This window comes from Bemisia tabaci, chromosome 2 (genome assembly GCF_918797505.1).
Source record: "Bemisia tabaci chromosome 2, PGI_BMITA_v3".
Taxonomy (NCBI): Eukaryota; Metazoa; Arthropoda; class Insecta; order Hemiptera; family Aleyrodidae; genus Bemisia; species Bemisia tabaci.
In genome coordinates this window covers 4,891,929-4,912,651 of record NC_092794.1, presented here as the reverse complement: position 1 = coordinate 4,912,651, position 20,723 = coordinate 4,891,929, and the positions used below count along the sequence as shown (strand labels likewise).

At 41.5% G+C, this 20,723-nt stretch overlaps 1 protein-coding gene across 1 annotated transcript in view; it reads right to left on the bottom strand.

The window, feature by feature from the left end:
- The window catches only part of LOC109031864 (uncharacterized), a 28,947-nt gene extending 12,527 nt beyond the window's left edge, over positions 1-16,420 (bottom strand). The window contains exons 1-8 of the mRNA XM_072296978.1: positions 16,340-16,420; positions 10,768-10,963; positions 7,945-8,171; positions 5,597-5,729; positions 4,260-4,411; positions 3,484-3,659; positions 2,721-2,906; positions 1,990-2,135 (exon numbers count right to left, since the gene is read on the bottom strand). Of these exons, the coding sequence (XP_072153079.1) occupies positions 1,990-2,135; positions 2,721-2,906; positions 3,484-3,659; positions 4,260-4,411; positions 5,597-5,729; positions 7,945-8,171; positions 10,768-10,914 (1,167 nt within the window). The 5' untranslated portion in view covers positions 10,915-10,963; positions 16,340-16,420. The remainder of the gene's footprint in view (positions 1-1,989; positions 2,136-2,720; positions 2,907-3,483; positions 3,660-4,259; positions 4,412-5,596; positions 5,730-7,944; positions 8,172-10,767; positions 10,964-16,339) is intronic.
- Between the last annotated feature and the right edge of the window lie 4,303 nt (positions 16,421-20,723).

Below are 20,723 nucleotides of genomic sequence, written 5' to 3'. Positions count from 1 at the left end.
GGCGTAAACACGAAGATTTTACGTGTGGGCGTAAACTACTGGACAAAAAAGGTGCGCGGACAAAAAATCGTTGACAAAATGTCCTGAAACCCCTCGAGATAGTGCTTTTAGCGGCTCTGGTGCTTGCACTAGAGCTGCTATTCCGGACGGTCCCAGCTGGGGAGTATCAACGGACCATGTTACATTGGAGAGACCGCGTGTTGGTTGATGGGAATCGGCGCCATTTTCTGCTGTTTAGGGGGGACTGATTTTATTTTAATTGATATCTTTTTCCTGTGAGCGAATGCTATGTTGTGTAGTGTGTTTTTGGAATCATGGTGATACTGTCAATAATTCAAAACGGGTCTGTGCTTTAATCTCGCACTGGAAAAAATGTACTTTACGTTTAAAATTTGAAAATTCAAATCTATAAGTTTTCGCGCTTTTTTCGAAGAATGCCGTGGTTGGAGCTTCCTAGTCATACTACTCGACATCAGCTGATAGCAAACAAAGGTTACCAAGGAAACCGTAAACGCGTAACAACTACCTACCGTCGCCAGAGCCGCTTTCCGACGCGAATGCGTTGGAGCTTCCTGCTTGTTTGATTTAAATACGTTTATAAATTATAAACCGAGACATGATCTGATTGAGCACACGGGAGGCTGGATGAATCGGACGTATTTATGTTAAAAGGAACTAAGTTGCACACAAACCTAATGCACATAGTTCCTTTTAGCATGATACGTCCAACTGAACCAAGCAAAATTGAACCGAGCCACTTTTTTTAAAAAATGAAACAAGAGTAGTGTGATTTAACTAGTCCTAAATTTTATTTTCTTCAAAGACGTTCACCAAGTCGAAGAAAAATATGTTGAATATTATGTTCAAGACAATCGATGACTAACCCAACGATGAAGAATGATACGATCCATAGCTAAAATTTAGAATTCGTCAGTTTTTTTCTTATTCATTCACATTCATTAATTCATTAATTTAGTCATTAATTAATTAATTAATTAATTAATTAATTAATTCATTCATTCATTCATTCATTCATTCATTCATTCATTCATTCATTCATTCATTCATTCATTCATTCATTCATTCATTCATTCATTCATTCAGTCATTCATTCATTCATTCATTTAATATAATTCCAGCACAAAAAATAATACTACTTATTAAATGCAAAAAATTAAGTGTTATTTGCATCGCTTGGGTGCATGTTGCAAACTCACATGCTTCTTGAAATGCATGTTTCATATTTTTCATAAATTTCACAGCCTCGTGAAATTTCAAATTTCTTCAATTTTTTTTCCCTGCAATTCACCTGGGCAAAGGAGGGAATGGCCAAAAAAAAATATCTCATTCACACATTTGGGGAACATGCACGTCCAGTGGCAAGGCGTGAGTGATCGATTATCGATATTTCCCCGATTTCCCCGATATTTTATTGATTTTTTCGTTGCGGACACCCTGTTCATTAACCCTTTTCCACGGGTTTGCAATTGATATTTTTCAAAGCACGCCACGACGCCACGCCGCGCCACTGGTGGCGTCAACTCACATCTTTTGAAAAGATCTACTATACTCGATGCCTGCTCAGATTATACGCACTGGGAAAATAAGTCTCTTGGATCCAGAGTCCAGACTCTTAAAAACATTGACAAGAAAAAATACTCTTGATTCAATCCGATTTTTCATTGAATCGAAGAGCCGAGCCTCTTGATTTTGGCAGATATTCTTTTGAATCAAGCAAAAAGTCCGATTGAATCAAGAGGTTTTTTTTTTCTTGTCAATGTTTTTAAGAGTCTGGACTCTAGATCCAAGCGACTTTTTTCCCAGAGCGCTTCCTCTATTCCCCTTGATATGCATTGACCACTGAATTTCTCAACTGGCTAACGAGGTCAGATTTGGTCGTTTGTTCAAATTCTTTCGCCTGCTTATTTTAACTCTCGGGATTGAATCGCTTTAAATCATGAAAACATTGTGTTTACCAGGGCGATATCATCGGTAACGTGGCGGCTGTGTTGATGTCCCGGCCGCAACGAGAGATTTTCGGAATAAATGTTCCCAGGATGTCGCAGTGATGTGACAGCACAAAGAATCGCTCAAGCTTTGGAGGGTGGGCCTCAATTGATCAGGAAGAGTCTTCACTAATAAACATTTTAAACACGAAATAAATTAAATTATCATTGTATATCTCTCTCCTCACCGAAAAGATGAGAAACCCGATATCGATGGTGAAACTGCAGAAGTGCGTATCTCGGAAAACACGATTTTCCAGGAGAGTAAAAAAAAACTGTCTACATTCCTCTTTGTTGTTAGTAGAAGGGTAATAACTCTTGAGGATAGCAAGAATAAGATCAATGTTTATTCAGTCTCCATCGCCATTTTGAATGCACCGGAAATGTGGGTCGGTTCCTTTTTGATTAACTCGGACCAAATAGAAGTAGTATGCACCTTTTTTCCTAGAGCGATTTAGAATTTGGAGACCAAGCTACTAGGTAAAGTCCTTCGCTACTTTTTTATTTCTATTATTATTCGTTACAATGAATGGAATGTGAAAGAATTCTTCACAAAGTAAAATACTGAAGTGACATTCTCAGAGAAAGTTAAATTTGTATAAAACTTTTAGTTTGACTGGTTCATGAACATCTTACAAAATAAAAACATGAAGGTGACTTACAAATATTGGAAACGAAATTAAAATACCATTCGGAAAGTTTAAAAACTCTAACCGTTGGATAATAAACGTCCAAGCCAAAGGCGGAATTGTTGGGTGTCTTCGGTGGATTCAATGCCTATACAGTTCTGTCTCCACCAGAGTAAAACATGTTCAGCGTAAGATCCCACCTCACTCCAAAGCTGTTGCGAATAGAAATTCAACATCTTCTCTCTGACAGGTTTTATCAGCGTCAAACAGCCTGTAACGTTACAAAATTGAATATTGTAGACCTGATCAAATTGACAGAGGACGCTCTGAATTTTTATCACACCAGTCCTGAGATTCAGTTGCCATGACGCGGAGGAAAGAAGATTTGAACAAACTGAAGTGACACATCATCCTCGAAAGTTTAGAACATTTTTGTTTCCTTTTAAACAGTTTAGTCTTAAAATTGGACGTATTCTATAAACGGAACTATGTGCATCGTACGTGAGCCCTGTTATGCACTTACTCTTATGGGTCTCAGGCTCATGTCTTAATGCACATAGCTCCGTTGATAGAAATACTCCAATTGATGGACGGTTTGAACCTTAAACAGGTACGTCTTTTCCTGTCCACTTTAATTATTAAGTCACTATGCTGCAGTTTTTAATCATTTAATGTTGAAATTATCATTATCTTGGATTAGCTTTAACAGAATTCTCAGAATTTCCAATCTTCATGAACTGGATTGCATTCGAGTGCGTGCAAGCGCTATTGTAACATACGCTAATTTGACACTGATTGAAATGGATATGAAAAAAGTGCTTGTGCTAAAGCGTAACTGTTAATTTTACCAAATTTTTTCGACGTTTTAACCTGCTGAGGATTGATGAGGTATGGTGCGGAGGCCGCAATATTGAACAACAGTGGCGTTAACTTCTGAAGCTCAGAATTGAACACAGATTTTAGGACGGAAAAATCTTTGGCAGTGCTACTTGGATGAACTGGTGAGATGTACTGTGTAAGTTCTCTGAAAGGAACAGAAAAAATAATTCAACACTTGTGTCAAGAATATAATATGCGTCCCTAGCTAATTCTGTAAAAATCTGGCACGTCTTAAATCAAACGCGTTTAGTGCAAAACTAAGGGATTATTGGGCTCAGTGGCCGTCAGGGAGGACCCCAAAGTTACGCATCACACTAAACTCAACACACACTGTACGATGCAATTTCCCACGTTATCAAAAAAGTATGCTGAAAAATTATTTCAGCATATTGGGTAAGCACGATCGACTCCCACGAATCGTAGTTGTTCACAGGGGCAAGTGAAAACGCCTTCAATTTAGATGTATGCAACACGGACAACTACCGAGAACGAATTGTTGCAACCAGGCGTTTTTTAAGGAGTCCTTGCGTCCGTCCTCTGTTGATACTAATTTCCATAATTCCGTGCAAAATATTGATACCGTATGAACATCCGGCCGTTGCAATTTCTTCATACAAACTATCAATTTTCAAGAAAATTTATGATCTATGAAGCGTTCAAGGAATATCAGATTAAATTGCCCGCAGGCTTGTTTACGGAAAGGCTAAATTTTGAGAGGTAGTCTGAAAAATAACGCTGTCAGCACCTGTACACGTCCATGCTGGAGTCGTCAGAACTTGGTAGATTCTCGAATGTCACTGTGTTTGTAGCTGGTTTCAATCCATTTTCTCGGTACAAGTTGAGTAGAATCTCGATTAATTGTTCGCTACAACATGCAGCTCTCTGTTGAGCAACAATCTGGGAGGAAAAAAGAGCGCTTAATTTGTCTCGCTACGTGCTGGCCAATGTTTCGATGAGTAATTTTTAAAAAGCAAGAGCATACTCTTTAACACACATGACACACATGAAGACGAGAAATTTTAAAGACACGGCGATAACATTAAACGTGCTTCTTCAATATGCATGAACGAGGGGCTCAGAGGACAAGGCGTATAAGTGCAGTTTTTTATTAAATTGAGTTATTAATGATTTCAAGTAAAACCAGTCTTAATGCATTCTGAGAAAAATGTGTTCCCAAATTCCAATTTTTGAGCATAAAAAAGTGAGTTTGAACCTTCTTTCCGCCGTGAAAACCATGTACTTTTAAAGCTTCAAACACGTATTTCTCGAAGCAGCAGAAAATGCACTAATGCGCCTTGTCCTCCTACCCCCTTAAACCTGAAAACGCACGTAAAGCGGCCGGTCAATGTCGAAACTGCAGCAATATGTATCTCGATTTGCAACGTTGCAAACTTCTTGTTATTCTTCTAGTGGCGTGGCGTGTTTTATGATACATCGATTGATCTGCCATTTAAACCTATGGAAAAGGATCGATGAAACAGAGTGTTCGCAACGAACACCTCAATACTCATTCTTTACCATAGCTTCAAATGGGAACTCGATAAATCGATCATTCACGCCTCGCTCCTGCATTCTTCATTATCTACATTGAAAACTAGTGAGCGTCCTTTATGAAAACTTCGGTGATTTCTTCCTCATGTAGAGAATATTCTGTGAAAATTTCAAGCTATGATGTTGATTCGGTCTTCATTTAAAAAATAAAAGAGGATCGAAGATTTTGAAAAGTCGCAACCTAGAATGGCGCGCATCTTTGTGGTTTCAAGTGGAAGTTTAACTGTCATTCACGGACAACTGACGATGTTCCCATGTATAAGGAGTAAAAACTAAGGTGTGCATTAAAATTGGTTTGTGAATTCATCAAATGTATTTTTGAAGAAGATAAGTTAGTTGTTAATAATAAAAGTAGAAACTTGGCGTTTAAAAAACTTAAAATGGATTTTGAGTTTTACTTCAAGATTTCAACACAAAATCATGCGATAGCCACATTTAAAAAAAAAAAAAAAAAAAAAAAGACTTGGCTGTGGAGGGTATAAAATGAAACAGCCATGAGCACATTGCCCTACAGCCCTGAGAAATCCTCACCTGAAGAATTTTCGTGACGCTGAATTTTTTCAGTGGTTGCAGAATATTTGGACAGGTGTTCTTAACCACGGTTATGTCCCGGAATTCCGATTGCAGTGAGACGGCCAACAACTGGTTGAACAAGGCAGCTAACCTGAATCAATTATAGTACACGATATACGATAATATTAACGGATGCTTTATTGTAGCTTTGAGACATCGTTATCCTGTGTTCACTAGAACTTTCTGCATTTCTTTCCAAAAATATAATATTCTACACTGTTTGTAACGGCTTTTAGACATCAAAAGGACTTGAATTTCTTTAAACTGTCCTGTAGCTAGTCCATAATTTTTCCCCGCAAGCCCTGGACAGACGTTCATAGTGAAGCTTCAAAGTGGTGGCTGTTTAGTCAAGTGTTGCGCAGCGATGCAGTAACCGATGGCAACACTTTGCTAAACAGCCCCTTTAGTGTGTGACAATGGACCACTAGACAAGGCACAAATTTCAGCATTCTGATACATGCTTCTTAAACCAAAATTTCACGTAGAGCACGATGCGTACAACGAAAATTACCGAAATCAAGTCCTTACGAAGATATTCAATAATTCTTGGTGCGTGAATTCAAACCACTCCACACATGAAAACTCAATGCTCTAAGCGTGATTCACATCGCTGCGCTAAACGTTATCAGGACGGTCTCTACGATATAAAAATCCGCAACCTCAATCTTGACACTTTGGCCTCAGCCATACAAATTGCTTATAGGTTGAACAACACATGGTGGAAATGAACATTCCTCGATTGAGAAGCTTCCTGAAACCATGTAGTGCGCGATTTGACTCACGTAGAGCTTTGAGTTTCTTGCGAGCGGGCAGTTCAAATTCCTTGTAACCAATGTGAAATAAAAACGTTAATATCTCGAAATTTTGGTTTGGTCATTATTATCGGCTGATGATAAGGCAATAGTGGTCAAATGTGCGGTTGTGCGCTCGTATTTTAGTTTTTCGTTGTTTGAGCGCGTATCCGCGCCGCGGTACAAGTTTTCTATTTGTAGCCTGAAGATGAGCGTAAAGCTCGAAATGCGCATCGCTTGAAAGTAAAACATCAATCTCCATCGGGAAAAAAAAGTGAGTACAAAACCCTTGTTAATATCTTCGTTAGGAATCGGTTTCAGTCATTATTTTCATTGCGCGAATCGTGTTTGCGTGAAATTTTTGGTTAAGGAAGACGTATCAGAATCCTTTGATTCGTACCTTGTCTAGTGGTCCATTACACCTTTAAACCAATCGGATTGCTTCATTTTGTCCTTGTTTTCTTTATCTATCGCTTTGCCTATCAATTTCAATAAATAATCATGCAAATGGACTTCTGCGTCAGGTTGGAGCGCCCAAGCGTAAGGACAGTCAAAACGCCTTCAATTTTTTGATTATGCTATAGGGACATCCATCAAGAACGTAGAGTTGCATGCATCTAGGCGTTGTTTTCGACGTCGAGATGTGATATTCGGCGACCATTCACACGGATGGAACGAAATGACTCGTTCTACTTCTGTTCCTTTGTATAAAAAGCCTTCAAATTCGGCGAAACACTTTGGTAGTCCCCAAGGATGAAAAGTAAACTGTCAAGAATTCTCAACAGACTGAAATAATAATAAATGGTCCCATAGTTGTCCGTCATTTTCCCCCAGTCTAAAACAACCACATGTGTCAACCAATCGTATTTTCCCATTGTGTTCTTTGCCTTATTTAAAAAAAAATGTGATCAGCCCACTCTCTGGGAAACAAAGCACAGTGGATCGAGTCAATTAGAGAGGTCAGGCATGAAATTTTTGACTATCAAAGTGCAGATTTGGAGTTTATTTCGTCACATTTTACATTTCAAGGGGATGCTTTAGCAAGAAAATTTTACGAGGAAACCAATGAAACCAATTTTAAAATCTCAAAGTTCTGTAGAACGAAGTTATAAGCGTTTAAAGTTTCCAAATTTTGTCCGACCTCTTCTATTGACTCGATCCATCGTGCGACGACTTGCGATCGTGTGATGATACAGAATAGTGGTGCACCTGGACGACTCTAGCTTTATGCTGCTGTGCTAAGGAAGAACGCCGTATGAGCCTTTAGACGTTGCCAAGGTTCCGTCCATAAACACCGAATTTACTGGGAAAATTATGAATATTTCCCCCCAAAATTTTCAGACAATTTTGTACGCTAGTGAAATCTAAAATATCTGAAAATTTCAAAGAAAAATGAGCATGAATGCTGTCAAAAATACACGATTTATCGAGGGAAATTTGGCAACTCTCGAATGTTCATACGGCGTTTTTCCTTAGTACGGTAGTATGGCACCGACGAGAATTTTGAGAACTTACTTGATTATTGGCGGAAGCAATTGTTGATAGACAGTGGCTAGACCAGTAGTGACGACTTGATGGATGAGATAGAGGAGGATGAGGCGATGCTTCGACGCTTTGCCACGCCAGTAGCTGACTTTGTACTCAATTAAAGTACAGTTGCTCGAGTGTGGAACCGCCGAAGACCCGATCTGAATGAACATCGTTGTCACCACATGAACGTTCTCCACCACCAACCCCAGTTCCTTGTGCCAAGGGAATGAACATTCATTATCAATCGTAGAAACTCCAATGGAAAAATTACGCTGGCGTTAAAATCATCAAGTGGACGTGTTTATGCTAAACGGAACCAGAGACAGGCGGCGAAGAATAGGGGTGCTCTTTAGTCGAGAGCCATAAGAATGAATGGGAATGGGCCACTAGACAAGGTACGAATTTAAGCGATCTGATACATGTTTCTTAACCAGAATTTCACGTGGAAAACGATTCACACAACGAAAATTACGGAAACCAACTCCTAACGAAGATATTAACGTTTTTATTTACACATTGGTTACGAGGAATTTGAACTGCCCGCTCACAAGAAACTCAAAACTCTACGTGAGTCAAATCGCCCACTACAACGGTTTCAGCAAGCTTCTCAATCGAGCAATGTTCATTTCCCATCATGTGTTGTTCAAACTATTAGCAATTTGCTATAACTGAGCCAAAGCGTCAAGATTAAGGTTGCCAGATTTTTATATCGCAGAGACTGTCATGATAACGTTTAGCGCGCGATGTGAATCACGTAGAGCATTGTGTTTTCATGAGCGGGTGGTTTGAATTCACGCATTAAGAATCATTAAATATCTTCGTAAGGAGTTAATTTCGGTAATTTTCGTTGTGTGCATCGTGTTTTACGTAAAATTTTGGTTAAGAATCATGTATCAGAATGCTGAAATTCGTACCTTATCTAGTGGTCCATTATAAAGCGCCAGTGACGTCAGCGGTGACCACGGGAGCAACGACGATCGGCAACGCGATCTTTAACTCATGAGCCCTGTCCACAATGCCCTTGTCATATGCCCATAGCTCACGAGTGTCGCATACAGTTGGTGCTTAGTTCCGTTTGATAGAATGTAAAATTCCGCTTTTCCATTTCCCCAAAGGGAATCACGCCCACTTTTACATGTTTTCTTATGGCGCTTTTTAGAGCACACCCCATCTTTCCCACTCGTTTATAGTTCCGTATAGCAGAATTACGACTAAGTATGGATTGAATAGAGACGCAGAATGGAATTTACGGAATGAATTTTCATTCTGCTGAAAAGTGAAATTCCACGTTCCATGAAAATTCAACGGTTTCTCTGATACGAATTCGGTGAGAAACTTCGCAATTTGAATCATGATTTTTCATATCATTTTCAAGAGTTCAAAATTGAGATTTGACGGTTTCAATGCTTTTTATGGCATCATGATCCATTGCAGGATTTTAAAAAAATTCCATGAAATTTCATCTTATTGTTCTCAGTTAATCTTGTAATGTTGAGGCATTCTCACGGGCTAATAATAATTTTAATTCCAGTGAGGAACCACCTAATGAGAACGAACGAACTAACAAACAAAAAAAAACAAAAAAAAAACGAAAAACCAGAGAAATGGGCAGTAAAGATAAACACCAAAACAAAAAAACGAGAAGACAAACTATACACAGACACTCAACCACAACAGCACACAAAAGAAAAGACAAACAAACCACGATATTCCCACTGCCCCCAACAGGCAGAAAAGCGCAAGCACAGGACAGCCCCCTCCCCGAGGGGGCTACTCGGCCCCCCCCCCCCCCCCCCCCCCCCCCCCCCCCCCCCCCCCCCCCACCCCCCCCCCCCCCCCCCCCCCCCCCCCCCCCCCCCCCCCCCCCCCCCCCCCCCCCCCCCCCCCCCCCCCCCCCCCCCCCCCCCCCCCCCCCCCCCCCCCCCCCCCCCCCCCCCCCCCCCCCCCCCCCCCCCCCCCCCCCCCCCCCCCCCCCCACCCCCCCCCCCCCCCCCCCCCCCCCCCCCCCCCCCCCCCCCCCCCCCCCCCCCCCCCCCCCCCCCCCCCCCCCCCCCCCCCCCCCCCCCCCCCCCCCCCCCCCCCCCCCCCCCCACCCCCCCCCCCCCCCCCCCCCCCCCCCCCCCCCCCCCCCCCCCCCCCCCCCCCCCCCCCCCCCCCCCCCCCCCCCCCCCCCCCCCCCCCCCCCCCCCCCCCCCCCCCCCCCCCCCCCCCCCCCCCCCCCCCCCCCCCCCCCCCCCCCCCCCCCCCCCCCCCCCCCCCCCCCCCCCCCCCACCCCCCCCCCCCCCCCCCCCCCACCCCCCCCCCCCCCCACCCCCACCCACCCCCCCACCACCCACCCCCTCCTCCACCCCCCCCCCCCCCCCACCCCCCCTCCCCACCCCCCCCCCCCCCCCCCCCCCCCCCCCCCCCCCCCCCCCCCCCCTCCCCCCCCCCCCCACCCCCCCCCCCCCCCCCCCCCTCCCCCCCCCCCCCCCCCCCCCCCCCCCCACCCGCCCCCCCCCCCCTCCCCCACCCCCCCCCCCCTCCCCCCACCCCCCCCCCCACCCCCCCCCCCCCCACCCCCCCCCCCCCCCCCCCGCCCCACCCCTCCCCCCCCCCCCCCACCCCCCCCCCCCCACCCCCCCCCCCCCCCCCCCCCCCCCCCCCCCATCCCCCCCCCTCCCCACCCCCCCACCCCCCCCCCCACCCCCCCCCCCACCCCCCCCTCCCCCCCCCCCCCCTCCCCCCCACCCCCCCCCACCCCCGGCAAGCCCCCCACAGACTGACCATCAAATAGAAGTACTGTCAACAACTTATAACACATATACCGTCTCCGGAGCCTCCAAATTTTTCAAACACATTCCTAACGTGGACACCAAAGAACAGCTTAGGCGATTAACGACCCTACATTCGTTCAGGTACTCGAGTATCGACACATCTTTCCGTTGCTGTTTTTCATCACAGCTTTCGTCCATAGTCACGTGTCTGCCAACTCATTTTTATTTCCATTGGTATCCCTTGTCCCTGAAACAAAACAAAAATAAATTCAGTTCAAGTTTTGAAAAGATTCCATTTCCATTATTTGTTTTTTTCATTTTTTCCTTTTTTTATGTTGCAGCAGTCAACATTTACCAGCAATTTGCAAGTGACATGATGATTTTCGACGGCGTAAGTCCGCTATCACAAATCTCGTTCAAGGTGTCTGAAAATCTCCGCCTCTATGTTATCTATTTTTTGAAGGAGAACGAATTGACATCATTTCTTGAAGTTTATGCAGAATTTTCTTCGCACGGAGAAGAAAATCACGGCAGTTTTAAAGAACTGCCGTTGAGTAGTTTTCCGTTTAAAACAAAAAGTATGACAGGAAGTCTGCGACGTCGCAAACCGAGTTGTGTGATTGCCGACTCACACCGTCGATGTGCTGTATTTTGTCAAATTGCAATTATTAGCATTAACTCAATACAGGTTCCATTGGCGAAGAACTTTCATCAGCACAACCGTGGCTTGGAGCGCCTTCAAATTTTGCGGATACTCTCCGCTTAGTCAGGAAGTTAGTTAGGTGCCGGTCTGAACTACCCAACTAAGGTAACTGATCTCGTTATACGCAATCTCGATTGTGCTACCTAACATTATGCATTTAAGAAGAAAAAAAGCGCATGTTTGAATTCTAGGTATAACAACCTACTCTCTTGTCTCTTTACGTCTGAATTTTTATATGTTGTATTCGACACAAACATATTTCAATTTGACAGCGATTGCTAATTATTTGGGAAATTTAGATTTTGGGTCATATAGATACTTATTGCGAAACTCCCGAACACGTATATTGGGTTGCGACGTTGCAGACTTTTTACCATACTTTATTTTTTAAATGAAGAATTACTCAACGTCGATTCTTAAAAACCTCCGTGATTATTTTTTTAGTTGCGATGTGCCTAAATTCTTGAAAAATTTCAAAGAATGGTGCTGATTTGTTCTTACTTAAAAAAATAATTTAGGAGCGGAGATTTTTAAACACCGGAAAAGAGGTACGTGATTTGAGAGTTTCACCGTCATTATGTCCCATTTCTGCCGTGCTTAGGAAAAACGCCGTATGAGCCTCCAGACGTTGCCAAACCTCCTTTGACAAAATCTCGAATTTTCGAGCAAATTTCCAAGTATTTTCCTTCCTAATTTTCAGAGAATTTTGCGCGCAATTTGATCCAAAGTGCTCGAAAATTTCAATGAAAAATGTCCATAGCTTCCCTCAAAATTAAGTGTTTTTCACGATAAATTTCGCAACATTCGAATATTATACGGCGTTTTTCCTTGGAACGACAGATTTGCTCTCTTTCATCTATTTTTTACAAGATGCAGTCATAAATTAAGAACATCCTTCACAATCGTTGAAGCTTTGACTCAAATATGTACACGTGACATCTGTTTTGCGCTATCATCCTCGATAAATTAAGGAGAAAAGCGCGCGGAAAATATGGAACCCGGGATTCACGTCATCAAGGATACCCGGTTGATCGTTGCCGGAAATTAAAAGGTTCTTAAATGATCATTAAGCGGTAAAGAGTTGATAAAGTATTTTGTAGGTTAGTTTATTGTTAAGAATCACGCTAGGAGAGGTTTGTAGGTCACTTATTGTTGCGCTGCTCCCTGCAGTTTTCACGAGCTATCGAGGGCGTTAAGCAAGTGGTTCCGTCCAATGAAAGCGCGTTTCATTGATCTCAACTCCATGATAACACCCGGGGAAAAAAAGAAGCAAAAACCACCTGGCAAGAGTTAAGGACACGGGGCACATCTACACTGGGCCTTTTAAGAAAAAATTATCTTTTGTAGGGGTGAATTTTGCTTAAATTAAGGGGATGAAGGCCGAATTTAGGGTGGTTCTACATATATGACAAAATCTTGAGTGTTCTTGAGAATGCTCTCGGTATTATGACGCAGATTCTCTGAATATTTGAAGAAAATTGGCACAATGGAGATGTTGCATGTGTGAGGAATTTGCGATTTGACTGTTGATTCTTATGTAAAAGTTCGCGAGAAACACGATGGTGCCACTGGTTTTTGCTGAAATCAACTCCCAAGCTTAAAATAAGCTCTCCTGTTGAGGCTGAAATGGAGGGGATATCCCACCCTACCCTGGGAGTCCACGTCTACATCAAGACAAACTCTCTATGCAAGGATAGGGAGCAAATGCACCGACGGGGCTGCCACTTCATTTGGGGACTCTAAAACTGAAAACACGGCATCACTGCTAATGTATTTGCTCCCTATCTTTGCATGGAGAGTTTGTCTTGATGTAGACGTGGACTTTCAGGGTAGGGTGGGACATCCCCTCCATTTTGGCCTCAACTTGAGAGCTTTTTTTGAGCTTGGGGGTTGATTTCAGAGAAAACCAGTGGCACCATCGTGTTTCTCGCGAACTTTTACATAAGAATCAACAGTCAAATCGCAAATTCCTCACACATGCAACATCTCCATTATTATCATATCACAAAAATAAATTGCGAGATGAAATTTGGTGACAGATGATGTCACTCGGTTCTTTCTTGAGAAACACCGACTGAACTATATTTCAATGCGATAGTTTGAAGCCCCGAAATCATAAATGGACGTAAGTACTTCGGCCAAACGGAACTATGTGCATTATGACGCGAGCCCTGTTATGCATATATCTTTATAGATCTCAGGGCTCATGTCTTAATGCACATATCCCCTTACGTCAAAGGAGCGACGGAATGATCGGTTGACGTGCATCGTCGTTAAATGAGTACCCAAGTAGCAGTGATCGCGATAGGTTGCGATTTGATAGGAGAATGTATCGCGATTTTATCGACTTTGATTTATTGAAATATAATAATGAAGAATCACGAAAAATTGCGATTTCGTCGCATAAATTTGCGATAAAATCGAGATTTCATCGACGGCGATTTATTGAGTTAGTATCGAACACAAAATTGTGATAAATTGAGATAAAATTCCGATTTTATCGAACTCAATTTATAGAGATAAAATTGTGCCTAGAGTATGAGGATAATCGTTCAGATGTTGATGATCCTAGCGGTTCTATCGCCAAAAAAATCTTTAAAAAAATCGCAACTTTTTATCAAAATATCGCGATTTTTCTGTCGAAAAATGCTACTTGGGGACGTGCATGATCATCAAATCGACTACATTTTGCAATTTGGACCTATAAATTCTGGCTCATCTGAAAAAACACTTATGTGCATAGTGCACACTAATGGCACATACGTTGTTTTTAAACCGGGCTAGAATTTATAGTTCTATATTGCAAAATGCAGTCCAAATGGCTATAGGTGGTTCAAAAAGCGGTTCCCTACGCTCGACGAGGCGGTAGATGCCTGCATTTATGACCTTTACTTTACAAAGATCAAGATCATAAAGTTAAAAATATTAGTAAGTACGAAAATAGGGTTTGTGTGCACGTGTTGAAAGAGCTCAATGAACAATTTCAAGTAATTAGCCTAGATTCATGGGAAACTGCACAAAAAAGAAAGTATCACGATGTACAGCTGTCCAGAATGGTGGCGTGCAGAGATAGTGTTTCAATGTCACAGGGAAATCGATTCCATGATTGAAACTTTAATCCCGCCTCTACCAAACACGCCGATCAGACTAAACCAAGTTTTGAAACTTTAAGCTCCCTCTCCCCATTTCTTCTTCTATAAAACTGATTTGAAGAAAATCATGGGAAAAAAAAAAAATCCTTGAAGCATCATCAATCCCGCAACCGATTAAATACTAAGTGCCAGTGCCCGCATTGAAGGAAATATTATATGATTGAAAATTCTTATTTTAACGATTCCTAACGGTAATATGATTGACGGCGATAGCTATTTTAACATCTTGACTTTAATACTGCTTTATTTTTAACTTTTTCCAAAGGATACGACGTTATTTTTAGTTTCATCCCTACTCAAACAGAGATTTATACTGCGAAGAGCAAAGCATAATAGAGTAATACTCGTAATTTCAGAAGTTTTTTTCTTACCATAAAGACAAGCGATTTAAAGAAAGTCTTAATATGTTTGCTGGTCTTTCTTGTAATATGCAGCGGAAAAATGTATTCTTAAAAGTATTTCTTCTTCAAAAGTATACTGGGAAACAAGAAATTATTTTTTATTGACAATAAAAAATTTTCTCCTCCTTCTTTTAAACCATCCGACGTATTTTTAAGTTTTTTGGGATATTTTTGGAGTGAAAAGTTGTGAGATTTTCTGGACCGGATTTGCTGAAATATCCCTGCACACCTTTTGATTTTGCAATCACACACTTGATGTTGTGTTAAATTTTCACTCGAGAAAAATTAAGAAAAAAAGGTAAATGGGCAGTATTAGAAAAATACCTTCGTCGGTTACAATCTTTCACACTTATATTTTCTTTTAAAACTAACACCGGAATTTTTTGGGGGAATTTTCAAATAATACTTTTGTCCGACGGGACAAATAAAAGTGAAACGAGAGTGCACAAAGTAACGCTGATTTTTTCCCCTCATCAAAATGAAATCATAATTCGGAGGCAAACAGCGTGCATCTTCACTCCCTACATTTGCCACGCCTAATGGATTGAGTCAATTAGAGAGGTCGGACATCAAATTTTTGACTAAAACTGCAAATTTTGATGTTTACTTCGTCACATTTAAAATTCAAAGGGGTGCTTTTAGAATAAAATTTTAGAAGGAAACCAACGAAACCATTTTCGGAACCTCAAATTTTTTTAAAAACGGAGTTAAGAGCGTTGGGGGTTTCTAAATTTTGTCCGACCTCTCCTATTGACTCGATCCGCTGTGCTACGTTACAGTTACTAAAACGTGATCCACGTGTTTTTCAGCCCACTCGATGTGCAGATTCCAATTCGACGGTGAAACTACCAAACCACGTATATCTCGTTTGCGGTGTTTAAAAATCTACGCTCACATTTTATTTTTTGGAAGTAGACCAAATCAATATCATTCCTTGAAATTTTCACAGAATTTTTTCCGCGCGAAGAGGAAAAATCACAGAAATTTTCAAGACTGGACGTTAAATAGTTTTTCATTTAAAAAATAAAGTATGACGGGAAGTCTGCGACGTCGCAAACCGAGATACGTGGTTTGGTAGTTTCACCGTCGAATTGTAACTTCACTTATACACTGTCCGCCAGGACCTTCATTCTCTGCCACATGCAACACGAGCAGCAATAGTGTACGAGTAATTGCATCCACCCGCCTTGCCGACGTTTGCCCTCAGATTTTTCGAAAACGAACGAAGCACGATTTGCTTGAACCACAGTAAAGGTTTCTTAAAACGCAGCTTTGACCACGAAAAAAAACCACTAAATGCGAAGCCGAAAAACAACATAAATGCTGTAAAAGTGGTTAAAAAATGTAAGGTCATGTAGAGGAGTTACCGGAAATAAATGACGCGAGATAGCCCTTTATCGGGAGTGAGAATAATGTAAACACATCCTGGTCGACGCTCCAGGTGAAACTAATCCGAGGAACTGGTGAATGGAAGATCCTTTCAGCGCACGTGGCGGCGCACAATGGAACGGATCAATGAGAGAGGTCGGATAAAAAGTCGAAGCTCTAAAAGCTTATTATCTTTGTTCATATGAGACCCACAGGTTCTATGGATGTTCTCATTGGTTTCCTCGTAAAATTTCCCGGAAGAAGTACCTCTTTCGATTTGTAATGGGATGTTATCAACGCAAAAATTTGCAGTTTTTAATAAACAACTTCATGATCAACCTCGCTGCTCCACAGTGCGGTGTGGTGCGCAACGGCCCATTGATTGAGTAGCTCTATAGTGTTTAAAGCTGCAGCATTGCTACCATTTTTTCAGATTTGTACATAAGACTCCATGCAAGGAAATTAACTGTATGTGAAACGAGAGAAAACACTAAAAAATGGCCCGAACTGCAACAGGGTGGTAAAATGGTGCTGGGTCCACAGCATTTCGAGGGAAAAACAACGCTAAAAAGTTTTTTTTTTTTTTTTTTTTTTTTTTTTTGCGGTTGTTTGTTTTTTTGAAGTCTGTTTACCCCCGAAATGGTGTGGACCCAGCACCATTTCACCACCTTGTCTTTATATGAAAAATATCAATAATGCCTCTATAGATACCGAATGTTGCTGTGTGGTTAACTTGTGTACGTGGATAATAACGTTTTTCTCGCTTTGAAAAGTACAGCGAAGTACTAAATGTTCAGATTTTTAAATTTTTTTACTGCTTTTATCAAACTGAGGAAGGTTGAATTTGCAGTCGAAATGTTTTGGTGGTATTTATGTGAAAATTAGCCTTGTTACCCGCTGTTTAAATTGTTATTATTGTACTTCTAAAACATGGCTTTACGCAATACTAGACTCGTTCCTCCCCCATATCACGGAGGCTCACTTATGCTCTGGCACCTCCTCCCGCGTAGCAAAGACTGTTAAAAAACCTGTTAAAAACTCTTAAATTTCAAAAAGTCAACTCTTAAAAAAACTGTTAGAACATTCGCATCAAGAAACGCTTTATGGCTATTTTTTAATGTAAAATTTACGAGCGTTAATATTCAAGTAAAAAAGGGTTAAAAAACTCTTGAAATATAAACAGTAGTTTTTCAACGCTAAAAATGTTTGAAACAAATGTTAAAAAACTATACAGTGATTTGTGCTACAGTGCTATGTTAATTAAGTTGAAGGTGATCAAAATAGGTCATAGTCTATATTTCACTAGATGAAAGAAATGGTTACCTACTAATTATCATTTTGTCAAAACTCTCTAGTTTTATTAATTTACTAATTTATAAATTTTTTTTAAATTTTTTTATATTTTTATATATAATGAATATAACCGATGTGTACTACATTTCAAGAGTTGTTAAAACTTTTTCCCTTAAATTTTACTTTAAGGAAAAAGCCCAAAAGGGCTAGGTTTAACACAAACATTTTACCAATTTTTAAGAGTTTTCAAAAAATGTTTTAAAAGGTTAGTGCTAGGGTTTCCCATCCCTTTTCCGAGTATTACGTAACTTAAGGACGACCCTCTAAAAACCTCCACTAACATGCTTTTTGGCAACATGGTAAGATTTCTATTCCGTGACCTTGATATTAATACGAAGTTCACTCTCCCAGTGCTTTCCTTCCTTTTTTCGACGTCAGTTCGCTTCCCTCCCCTGACCCCCCACCCCTCCATCGTTCGGTAATAAATGGTGTATGACACGAAATCAGAACGGCCCTATTTTCAACGCTAGCGTTCTCAGGTTTATATCCGCCGCCCTGCCTCACCCCCCCCCCCCCCTCGCGCAGCCGACTCTTAATGTTGTTCTGTGTTCCCACGTCATAAAAAGATCCATTTACAGCCTGCATAGGCTCTTCCCACGTAAAGGTAGGAAATTACGAGAAAGGGTTGACCTAATTTACCAGCTTTGGCATAAATCCGATCATTGGATGTCATTATCGCAAGATAACAGAGGAAGTCACTAGCCGCTGCTACACAAAGAAAAATTTCTGTTTGAATCTGCAGAGGCCCTGAGGGAACTCTCATTAAAAGATTTTACATAGAAAAATTCCATTCGCTTAAGAGAGAATGGTGAATTTTCACGCACATTTTTTATTGCTTCATCTGGAAGTGCCTAAAGAGCTGATTCTGCAGTATTTTTTTTCATTTTTTTCTGCAATGAGAAATAGTATAAAAATACATCTAAAAATGAGAAAATGCACCGCCTAGTGACGTCATCTGGTGGCATTTCACATTTAAACACATGTATTTTATCAGATTAGGTTATTTGTCATATCTCCTCCAATAATTGTTCAATTTATGAACCAAGGGTATCCTCGTGTTCAGCTCACGTAGAAGCGTCCACTTAAACAATTAATTCATTAAATTTCAGACACCTGCAAATTCTCCATTATGTACTTTTAAATGGACGTAATTCTGCTATGAAGAACCAGAGACAGGTGGCAGGGGGTGTGCTCGTTACTCGAAAGCCGTAATATTGAGTGGGAATTATAAAGCGCACAGTGACGTCAGCGGCGACGAAGCCGGCAGCCATGGTCGCCCTTGATTCGCAAAGAGTAGGTACCGCATGAAAATGTAGGGGCTCCTATGCCAAGCAAAGGAATTTTTGAAATTTAATCCTGGTTTTTAGTTTTTATCCTATCTTAAAATAGATGAATTACAATTGGCTTCCTACGGAGAGAATTATTTTCTCTCCGGAGAAATTAGTTAGTGTTCCGGAGAAAAATATTTTCTCTTCGGAACGAAAAGTTATTGCTCGAGAGAGAATTATTTTCTCTCCGGAGAAATTAGGTACTGTTCCGGAGAAAATGCATTAAATGCATCGAAGATCTAAAGGCTGCAGAAGGTCCCATTCAACAATAATTTTGTTGGCAATAACAATATTTTGGGACGTTACCAAACATTTAAAGCCTAATTTTGCACGATGAAACATGACTAAATTTTATTAAAATTCACTGACTGATTTTGAATGGCTTCTTTTGGCTCCCCTCTTGAATCATGAGTTTTTTGCGGACAAGGTGCCGTCATATTTAAATGATATTTTCATTAACTCTTCCAACTAGATGCTGAAACCCGGTCAAATCGGCAGGAGACTTGTTTAAAAAATGTGCCACGCGAGTTGTGAGGGACCGCGGTACATACGAGCCGTGGATGTAGGTCTGTAAATATTTGTGCATTAAAAAAGAATCAAACCTCAAATTGAAAAAAGAAGACAAAATTGAGGAACAACAAAGTCGAGACGTAATTTTGCATTTTTCTTTCGAATCTGAGCAACACCTCACTAGCAGCATAGAAAGGAGCATCGCGAGTTCACGCATAGCGCCATCGCGCCTTCAATTTTGCAGATGCAACACGGACATCCATCACGTACGAATAGTTGTACCTCTGCGCCGTCATCAATGCGTCTCCTTTTACTTTGCTTTATTTCCATACTGTGTTTGTTACAGTTTGTCTTATTTGTATTTATAGTGGTGCTTTTCAGACTGTACGAGCAATACAGCCGTAAACAGAAGAGTCGTAATAAATGGAGCTTCGTTTCTTAACTTTCCTCACGACACCTCATTGGCAGCATAAAGCGGAGCTGCGCGGACCATCACAAATTCACAGCTCACGCCATCGCGCCTTCAATTTTGTAGATGCAACGCAGACATCCATCAAGCACAAATAGTTGTATCCCTCCGCCGCCGTCAACACGCGTCTTTCCATTTGCTCTATTTCCATATTGTGTTCGTTTCGTTTGTCTCATTTGTAGTTGTGCTTCGAGGGCTACGTGAGCAACACAGCCAAAAATAGGATGTGCCCCGATCAATTATCATTTTGAAAAAAAAAAAAAAAAGTTAAAGGTCTCTCAAGCAATCAAAAGGCCGCACGTCTAAAAATTGACCGTGCTACCTCCTCTGAGTGGAATGAATTTCCCTGACAATTCCCTGATTTCCCGGACACTTTTTGGTCAAATTCCCTGACAGTTGAAGTTATGCCAGATGGTTAAAAATACATAATTGAATGTTATTCTGTTTCGTTAATTGAAACGAAAATTGAGCCCTACATTTAAAAATTATTCATGTTCTCCTTGTGCTGAGAGAATAGCGCGGATCGCACGCCGGACAGCGGCTCAGCGAGGAGGAAATATTGTGACGTCATAGGTTAGATTTTGCTCTTGTTTCCCGTGTGAACCGCGGCCAGCCCTAGATTGATCAGCACTTTTCGTGAGATGCTATTGGCGTAAAGGGGCAGGACGCGCGGGACGTAGGAAGCGGCGGTGCACGGTGACGCGCGTTTTCCGGAAAATTTCT